Source organism: Hemibagrus wyckioides, linkage group LG02 (assembly GCF_019097595.1).
Source record: "Hemibagrus wyckioides isolate EC202008001 linkage group LG02, SWU_Hwy_1.0, whole genome shotgun sequence".
In the NCBI taxonomy this organism is placed as follows: domain Eukaryota; kingdom Metazoa; phylum Chordata; class Actinopteri; order Siluriformes; family Bagridae; genus Hemibagrus; species Hemibagrus wyckioides.
In genome coordinates, this window is record NC_080711.1 from 11,750,791 (window position 1) to 11,761,067 (window position 10,277).

General features: G+C 39.8%; 1 protein-coding gene across 2 annotated transcripts; it reads left to right on the forward strand.

Moving 5' to 3' along the window:
- Window positions 1-1,272: 1,272 nt before the first annotated feature.
- On the forward strand, window positions 1,273-9,920 carry luc7l3 (LUC7-like 3 pre-mRNA splicing factor). 2 transcript variants are annotated; one of them, XM_058408560.1, is made up of 11 exons: window positions 1,273-1,513; window positions 3,269-3,335; window positions 3,429-3,468; window positions 3,552-3,696; window positions 3,838-3,912; window positions 4,627-4,731; window positions 4,888-5,049; window positions 5,878-6,227; window positions 6,336-6,514; window positions 7,551-7,747; window positions 9,409-9,920. In XM_058408560.1, the coding sequence occupies exons 1-10, from the start codon at window positions 1,415-1,417 to the stop codon at window positions 7,712-7,714; spliced, it is 1,386 nt and encodes a 461-aa protein (XP_058264543.1). In that variant the 5' UTR covers window positions 1,273-1,414; the 3' UTR covers window positions 7,715-7,747; window positions 9,409-9,920. The 2 variants fall into 2 exon arrangements, with proteins under 2 accessions (XP_058264543.1, XP_058264534.1); XM_058408551.1 differs by having other exon boundaries at window positions 7,551-9,920.
- The last annotated feature ends 357 nt before the right edge of the window (window positions 9,921-10,277 follow it).

A 10,277-nucleotide genomic window follows, 5' to 3' on the forward strand; every position in this document is an offset into this window, starting at 1 on the left:
ACTTTGCAGTTATTTCACTTCTCGACAAAAGGCGGCGCACTTTAGCAGCGTTTGTTCTATAGGTACAGTAGTTTAGACATCTAAAATGTTTGTAGTGTAGTAAATGTAACATAATGATAAGAAGAAGAAGAAGAAGAAGAAGAAGAAGAAGAAAGGGAAAGACGTCTTGGGAAAATAAATTGATATTACTTTATTAGTAATAATTTACATATTTACGAGACATAATTATGTTTTAAGACACTCCAGGGTCCCTGGTGCAATGCTGAGCTTTGTGTTTAATTTTTGTGCATGTGGTTCTTCATGTGCCTGGGGGTTTCCTCCAGATTCTCTGGTTTCCTCCCACCTAGCAAAAACATAACAGTAGGTGGATTGCCCAAGGATAATTGCCCCAAAATTAAATGAGGGTGTGAATGTATGTGCCTTGTGCACTGTGATGGACTGGTGTCCCTTCCTGGATATGTTCCAGAGACTGGCTCCAAATCCACTATGGCCCTGACCATAAAAAATTGTTAGATAACAACAGAAGGAGAAGCTCACAGCAAGGTTACCATTGCTTACCATACATTGCCATCTCTAATCCAAGTACTAATCGAGCCCAGCCCGGCTTAGTCACTAATATCAGACTAGATTAATTCTTAGGGTGCTATGGCCATAAGTGAGAAGTAACACTAAAACATGTCTTTTAAAAATACATCAACCAAGCTAACAGCCAGCTAACAAGAATAAAGATTAATACTAGGACTCAATATATTGTATCTCGCATTTTGTGAGTTGCATACTTAACAAAGTTCTCCTAATAAATAATATTTATTGTATAAATAAACGCAGTTAATTAATAAATAAATGAAACTATGAAAATGGAGGGGAGTTCAGCACTTTTGCCTGACACCTTTATGGTTTAAGACCTGCCTCCACCATGAGTGTGGAGTTTTCATGTTCACCCCGAGCCTCTGGGGCTTTCTCCGGGTGGTCCGGTTTCCTCCCACAGGCAAAAGATATGGATTTGTAGGCTGATTGGCATCCCTAAACTGTCCATTGTGTGAAAGTGTGTGAAATTGTGCTCTGTGATAGACTGGCATCCTGTCCTGGGTGTTCCCTGGCTTTTGCCCCTGAGATGGGCTCCATTTTCCACTACAAAATATTATAAGAGGTGTTGAGGATGGATGGATGGATGAGACAATAAAGGAAGATTTGAGACCAGCTCATATCCTCCTCGCCGATAGGTGGCGCACTTACACACTGTTTGTCCTCTGCTAGTTTCTCGGGTGACTTGAAAAGATATCTGTTGTGTGGTGCGCCGCTGCCATTTTGTTAGGACGAGTGAATCTCGAGAACGTCTTGAGAAAACGTCTGTATGTAAACGAGTAACGGCGGAACGTTTTAGCTGGTTGCTTTTGAATAAATTCGAAGCAAAATGCTCTCCGCAGCCCAGTTACTCGATGAGTTAATGGGCCGAGACAGAAACTTGGCCCCTGATGAAAAGCGCTGCAACGTTCGCTGGGACCACGAGACTGTGAGTAGTCAAGGAACACTTAACCAGCTAGCTTAGCTCGTGCAGCAGATAAACCTATCTGTGTTCGTTTGCTAACGTGTTATACAGAATTATACGTAATACAGAACACGCTGGTGCAGAGGGTTTTGTTGTATTGTTAGCGGGCATTATTGTAATGTTAGTTTTCCCTGTTTATTACTTGGCAATGGGTTATACCATTGTTTTAGCATTCTTAAGCTGGCCTAAGCGCCTCTCGCGCAAAAAACTATCCTTAGCAACACGAGCGCTCTAACGTCGTTAGCTAGTACCGCTAACACGGTGTGTAAACTATCCCGCCCTTCCTGAGTCCCTAATGGCTCTGTTGTGTAGCTGACTAGATTTACTGGTTTTAAACTCTCGGACCTTTGGGAATCGAGTTGAGCTACATTTGGCTAATTTAGCATGGACATGTTAGCCGAGATTGCAGCAACTGATCAACTAAATGTGCTTTGACGTTCTGTCTCTAAATCCTTATTAGCATTTTAGTCAGCGCGGATTACAGTACATTTCGTTAGCATCAGATAGGCCCTGGTTTCCTAACCCGTATCTGGTGGAATAACTAAGTCAGGAATGTGTACATCTGTCTGAACAAAGTGCAGACTTTCATGGTTTAATTTGAAAGTATTTACATCTAGATCGGATGAAAAGGATATGAATTGCACTACTTATGTGTGTGATCCGCCTTCTTTAAGGGACCAAAAGTGATTGGACAATCTTAAATGATCATTTTGCACACTTGGCAGCAACTCCACATTATTTAAGGACAATAATTCAAGAACGTTTTTCAAGCCTAATGGTATCCAGCTCTTTTAAAATCGGCCCCTTTCACTGTTAACTTTGGGCTTTTTGTATCTGGCCATGATTAAAGAACTTTCTACATGTAAATTAATTTGCATGTGTAGTTGAAAGGGGGCTCTTGTGTGCTGACAAAGTCAGATGATCATAATTCTAAAGCTGCGTTCCCTCATACACTGATTTTTAATGGCTGCTAGTCGCCAGGAGGCGTTCCTTCTACTGGTTGCCATAGTAATAACATTTATCAGTGGCTGGCAGAACTAGCATACCACTTGAGACAAATCAGTTTTCTTGACACTAAAATTATAGATTCAGGAGGGAGAGCTTTTGTACATAAAGTTCACTATTGTATGTGTATAACCACTGAGTTACCACTTTCCCCATTTTCAATGAGAGCTGGCGACTACCAGCAAGATGAAATTTTCGGTTTCATTGGAAATGAGGGAGGCTTAGTGGTTAAGGTGGTGTATGTCTGACCGTAGCATGACAGAGACTGTTACCATCTCTGGGCATGCCTCATTTGGCTCTGGGGCTTGACTATTAATAAGAAGGACTTAATAATTTTTCTGTTTTTTAGGTTCTTTATCTATAGTGGTGTTTATACATTGTATCTTGAACTCTGTTAGTCAGACAAAATCACTTACATTTGCATTTCTGGCATTTGGCCGACACCCTTATCTAGAGTGACTTACAATTTATCTCATTTTATACAACTGAGCAAGTGAGGGTTAAGGGCCTTTCCTCACAGGACCAGCAGTGGTCGCTTGGTGAACCTGCGAATACCAAACTCACAACCTTCAGATCATTAGTCCAACATCTTAACCACTAAGCTACCACAACCCATTTCAAATCAAATGCATTGTCTTTTATTTCATTTGTTTTAAAACTACCTCTGTATTTCCTTTGCTTGCCATGTTTCACTGATAAACCTTTATCTTTCAGGTCTGCAAATATTATCTGTGTGGTTTTTGTCCAGCTGAACTTTTCACCAACACACGCTCTGATTTGGGTAAGACAACATTACATGCAACATTTTAGAGTTAGAGTAAAATAATGTTCAGTTACCAAAAGCTATATATAACCGGGCGACTGCTTATCCTAGGTCCTTGTGAAAAGATTCATGATGAAAACCTGCGAAAAATGTGAGTGAAATACCTGCAAACATATCAGATGCTTTCTAACTACTTTATGCGAAAGCTTGAAATAACACAGTAATTTGTGTTAGGTATGAGAAGAGCTCTCGGTTCATGAAAGAAGGCTACGAAAGAGACTTCCTGAGGTACCTGCAGAGTTTGTTGGCTGAAGTGGAGCGTCGGATCCGGAGAGGCCATGCCAGATTGGCACTGTCACAAGCCCAGCAGAACTCTGGAGTATGTGTACTGATGGTTTCTTTTCACATGTAGTGAGGAATTCAATGCAAATTTCAATTAAAAATTTTAAATAATATGGTTCTTTAGTAGAATTACATCCATACTCACATTTACTTATTTAATTACACATTGGCTTCACAGGGGCCTACACTGTCTGGGAAGAACGAGGAGAAGGCTCAGGTGCTCACAGAGAAGATCGAGGCACTTGTTGTTCAGGTATGATCATCAGTTTGTATGTAAAGTCTGCTGTACATGGTGTAATAACAGCAATCTGACGTTTATTGCCTGCAACACTGCACAAGATGGACACATTTCTGTAATACCAGTGGAGATACACTTTGGATTAGATTGTATGATAGATTTTCTTATAGGAGTCAAATGATTACAGTATGCCAGTAATAGCGGTGTTTACATTCTGTGATTTGTGTCCCAAAATTTCTGATGTTATCAGAACACGTCAGATGTCTTTAGTTTAAAATAAATTGTGGGTGGGTTAAAATTTCTATCACTGAGTCTATAATATTATGACCAAGGAAGCTGAAAATGAGCTCTTTTTGTCCTCAACAGCATTTGTTACTAAAAACATGTAATGGGAAACATTTATAAGCCTTTTAGAGTACATCTTAATAATTTAATAGTTTTTTAATTATGTAAAAGCATTTTGAAGTTTATTTCTTTATTATTTAAAGATAACTTGACTAAATAGATGATTCTGAAGTTTGGCTTGGTGTACAGGGACACTCTGGTTTTTAAGATTCCATACCCGAAAGTATGAAGATGTTATTTGCTCTGCGTGTATTTTATTTCTGTAACAATATTTCACTGTTAGTATTGCTGTCGCTCAAAATTATTTATGAAAAAAAACTACATATGTTGTCACATGAGGGATGCGTATCCAGTGAAAGGTATTAATTTGTGTTCGGTTCTCAGATTGAAGAGCTTGGCTCAGAAGGCCGTGTAGAGGAAGCTCAGGGAATGATGAAACTGGTGGAACAGCTGAAGGAGGAGAGAGAGCAGCTCAGCTCAACACCATCTGTGAGTACTAAATCTTGAACTGCACTGATGCATCGATGGCTTCTGTGCGTTGGCGAAGGAGTCCATGGTTCAGTGTAGTACCTTTTTTTTTTTTTTTTTTTTAATTTGTTAAACAAATTTTAGATTAAGCTCAATCCTGCTTTCTCAAACTTGCAGACGATTGAGAGCTTCGCTGCTCAGGAGAAGCAGATGGAAGTGTGTGAGGTGTGCGGTGCTTTCCTCATCGTTGGTGATGCTCAGTCCAGAGTAGATGACCATCTAATGGGCAAACAGCATATGGGATATGCGAAAATCAAATCTACTGTGGAGGAACTCAAGGTGAGTGAATAGTTATTTCATTTTTTTTAAAACTGTGTGTATTGTAGGTTTTGCAAGCATAAAACATCGAATTTTGTCATTTGTTTTGTTTTAATTCACACACAATGTGTTTATAAATAAAGGTCCACTGACAGCCAAGATCTCAGCACAAATATATTTAAGTCTCATTAGAACCAGTTAGTCCAGATAGATCGTTCAGTATGTTTTAATCATGTTTTTGGTTGTTTTTATTGTTTTTGAGTATTTGTTTGTTTTTAATGTCTGTTTGGTTTAGTATGTTGTGGTGATTAATTTGAGTTGAAATTTGCTTTCAATATATTATGTATTCTGAATAATGTGGCCAAATTAAATGAGTGGCAACATAACATTCATGGCAGGCTACAATTTTCTTGACAATAGCTGATGAAGTTATTACAGGAATCTATTTTTATGGTCATTCAGTTGCCAGTCACTTTAAGCCAAAGTAAGTGATGTCTGGGCAGTGATGTCAAGGGTTTAGGGCCCAGCGGTGGGTCTCTGGCAGCTGTGTGTATATAGAGTGTTATAACTTGTTATAATTAGGTTTAATTAAAGTCTTAAACAGATTCCTATAACTACTCATAACTACTATAAACACCCCCTTGCCCTACACAAGTTTTATAAGCAGCAAAACTGGTCCAACTCATTAAGTCCAAAATTATTAGCTGATCACCAGTGTCAGCCGCAGTGAAAACATCAACAGTAGAGGGGATCTCCAAGACTCTTACTGAAACCTGCTTACATCTTTCTTTGAGTGATCTTTTTCATCATTTATTAGCTTTTATTGATTGGTTTTATGGTCTATGACAGGAAAAACTGCGTCGGCGTTCAGAGGATCCAGAAAGAGATGACCGGGCAAAGAGGGAAAGAGAGAGGGAAGACAGAGAGCGTGAAAGGGAGGAGCGCGAGAAGAGACGCAAGGAGGAAGAGGAGCTGCGAGAGAAGGAGAGGGAGAAAGAGCGAGAGAGAGAGCGCGAGCGGGAACGAGAACGTGAAAGAGAGAGAGAGCGCGAAAGAGAGCGTGAGCGTGAAAGGCGGAACAAACGGAGTCACTCTCGCAGCCGCCACTCGAGTCGTGCCTCTGACCGCCGCAGGAGCCGATCACGGGACAGAAGGAGGAGTAGAAGCAAGGACCGGGAGAGGGACAGGAAACGCAGCAGGTACACATACTAATGATCTAGACGTGCGCACAATTTTTCAGACCTCAATTTCTTTCAGCAACCACAGCAAATAAAATCCTTAATCCTGTAACCTTGTGTCTTGGTCAGGAGCCGCGACCGTGAAAGGAGGCGCAGCAGGGAGCGCTCGGACAGGAAGAGACGTTCACGCAGCAGGGAGCGAAAGAGGTCCCGAAGTTCTGAACGCAAAAGCCATCGACACCGCAGCCGCAGTCGAGACAGGGACCGAGAGAAAGACCGAGAGAAGGATAAAACTGCCAGAGACAAAGGTGAGACCAAAATGTGGCTAAATGTTTTGTTGATCTTGAGACCGTATGGTCCATGCTGTCCAGTGGGAGCAACACCAAGATTCAATTAGTCACGTAATGACCAGGTTCAGTTCACCTTAGAGCAGTCAAATGACCCAGGTTTGCTGGAATCCAGCCATCTAGGATTTGAAGTGTCCCCTGTGTCAGATCTATGTAAGGTTTTTAAACACTTTGGGCAAACGTTCGGAATATTCTCTCAAGTAAATCCTCAGTGCGTTGGGGCAACGTTTGTTTTTCCTTGAGGCAGTATTGTCTTGAAATAACACGTTGCCTGTTTATTAACTTGTTTGTCCTGGGTTGTCCCTATTTCACTTCAAGAATTTGTCACTTCACTGTTGAACACTAAATAAGGTTGAGAACAGGTTACAAAAATACTTTGTCATGAGCCTAATGCTTGGTGCTGGCAGCTATATCGTAAAAAACCTTTTAATGAGTCACTTAATTACGCATCGTAGTTCATCATTCTTAACTAAAATGGTTTACATTTTAACTTGAAAGTATGACTAAATGAAACTAATTTAGATAAGTCCTATCACCTCTGCTCTACTCTCTGCTCTGCCCGAGTATTTCTTCAAGCTTATTTGATTGTGAGCGAGACATGATATGTCAGTCTGTGGAGTTCTGAAGTTTTGAAGCCACATTTCAACAGAACAGGTTTATAATTAGTGCTTTACTGTTTGTGTCAAGGTTTTGAAATGTGTAGGGGATAGGAATAGGAAACCAGCTTGATTAATGAGAAACAGGTTACCATTACAGCCCTACTATGGATGGATGGATAGATAGAACCAGACTTAAGCATAAGCTGTATTCAAGTAGCATGGTGTAATTTCTTATTTACCTTTATTGTATCAAGAATGATGTATTGTTAATTTACTGTAAATGCAGTAAAATATAAATGTGATGCCTTGGTATGAGTGCTCCTGTGGTTTTATTTAAAATCGAATGTTTTGCTCTGCTCTGCTGTTTTTTTAAATACCATGTTCCACTGTCTCCTCAGAGCACAAGGACACAGAAGAGAAAAAAGGCAGTGGAAAGGGCTCAAGCGATGAAAGGTCCAGTGAGCCCTCAAAGTCCGAGCCCATGGAGGTAGAGCCTCCTAAAGCAGACCTGAATGGCACCACTGAAGACCTCCATTCTGAAGGTGACACTCAGTCCAATTAAAACTGATCTGATAGGACCTCAGATCAGCTCCAGGTAAGTGCACTCTCCCCAACCAACGTAGCTCTTCCCCCCTCCCTTCCCCCCTTTTTCTTTCAGTTATGTCTGTGATTTTTCTTCCTGTTTTTTAATAGTGCATCGTAAGTATGCACTGAAGATGGAACTAGAGGCTGAAACAGAAGAAGGTAGAATGAAACATACCCAGAGGGAAAAGCCAGTGTAGTCCTGAAAAACATGCCTGGAGGTACCTTGTTTTGTATCGGTCATGCATATTTGTCTTTTAGACAAGTTCTCTTCCAAATTTACGTTTTTTTTTTCCTCTACCTATACTACCTCACCTTTTAACTCCTAGCTCACAGTAAGAATATACTGTGGTATTTTATTAATTCGTTCACTGAACATACATACAACAATGTGCCTATGTATGCAACATATATAAGCACGCAGCAGTTTTAGCTCTCTCTAATGTTTCTGAGGTGTTCACAGAAGGAGGGTTTTTTTTTTTTTTTTTTTTTTTTAATCCATTAAAACTGCCGTCAGTGTTGATTCTGTTCTTCAGTTTCATGGATGTGTGCTTCCTTGCCTTGCACTTTAATGCAGTCTGTTCTTAAAGTCGAGAGCCGATAGCATTGGGATGATGGAAGTGTAGGGTTAATGAATTATTGCAGCTGACTTCCATACCTCACACAGCGTTGGTGTTGTGAGCGACCCCATGAAAAGCCAAATTAAAAATCAAGGATACTGTCAAACTGTGCAGGTACTCACCCAAGGTACTCCTTTCTCTACCCACATCCATTTGAATGCTGTTACCTGTGAACGTGTTTCAGAGCTTGATGTTCTTTGTTTCATTTAATAATTCTTATTTCTTTCTTTATTAAATATGGTTAAGATGTTCAGATTTTGTTCTTTTCTCTTGTTTTTTGTTTGTTTTTCAATGCTAATCACATGTGAAAGGAGGAGTGAAATGTTGGGGATTTACGGATGAACCCGGTTGATATCCCAGAGTCGGCGTGATTAGAGCTTATTCACCCTTGCCTGCTTTTTGTTACTTTGGTTTTCAGTTTCAGTGAATCTGTAGTAGTTCTGTGATATGTTTCCATCCAAATTTGATCTAAGCAGCTTAATCAACGGGTAATTTTTCATTTCCTTTTTCTTTTCCCCCTTTTTCATTGGCAAATACAGTATAGAGCTTCACTATCCCTTGTTTTCAGCGCAAAGAATGGTAATCCGTATAGACGAGGGGATATCAAGCGGGTTACTCTTCCAGGGCAAAAAAAAAAAAGGAAAGGGGGGAAAAAACATAAGTCCGTAAACGTTTCATGGTTTTAGGGTTCTGTCTGTGTGTTTTTTCCTAATCTTTTATTCAAATAAAGAGTCAGTCATTTTTGTCATGTTGCTCAAAGTATAGCAAATTCTAAAGCAATTAGTCAGGAAGGAAGTCAGGAAATACTGGAATTTCTTTGCATCAGTCAGAATTGTTTATTATACTGTTCACTGTTTGATTGGCTAATAGCTAGTCATAAACTACTGTTCGTGGCTAATGCTGTAATATTATAAAAGCTAAAGCTAAGTGACCATAATCATGCAGAAGCTGTTTTGTTTTTTTTTTTTAGAGTTTTGTGTACAGTACATGTTTCTTTGAGCAAATGGGATTTCAACTACTAATTTGACTCTCTCTGGCTATTTGTGCACATCAGGGGATGCTGGGACAGCTGAGTGATGAAGACCCGAAGACCTCCAAACTTTTGCCATGCATACTCCGCTGCTTAAAACAAGGTGAACCAGATGTAGTGGCCTAATTAGGATAAAAATTTAAGGAAAATATGTAAAAATTGTTCTGTTGCCCTTTTGCGGTTGTTTCACAGGACCTTGTTTTGTTTCATACTTTACTGTTCTAAGCTTAAAAGCCTTCACATACGCAAAGGGCCAACTGAATTTTTGTTGATATACACTCAGTGAACCTGTAACATGTTTGCTTTGTACAGTTGGGTCTCACTTCACATTTTAGAAGACCAGTTTTGGAGAGTAATGTACAGTGTTTGAACAGAGACCCTGACTGGGCTCTGTCGCTTAACTTTCTTCCCTCTCTGTAAGCTTATACCCCAAATGTACGATCAATTTTAGTTTAGAAAAACTGGATTTTCATTTTGTTTGAATTTTAAAAAGCTGTATTTGTCTTCAATAAAAAGTCCAAATGAAGTCACCGCAAGGTGTTGTGTGTTGTGTTCTGTGAGCCTTTCAGATATGAATGTTTCTTCAGTTGTGACCGGTATGTTTGCATGTAATCGGGAATAAATCATTTTACCAAGTTTATTGGGGGATAGGATCCTTTGACTGACTGTTGCTTTTTCTGTTTTTATTGTCTTTTTAACATAGCAAAGTTTTGTTTTGCAAATTCTAAGCCTCAAGCACTTAAAGAAGGAATATGTTTCAAGAACTAGAAGCAGCTCTAGTGTATAACAGGTTTATGGCATTGGAAGGGAGATGATATTGACATGCTCTTACCAGTAGATGGTGTACTTTACATGTGTCTGGGCATGTATTGACCGACGTCTTTTCTTTTTAG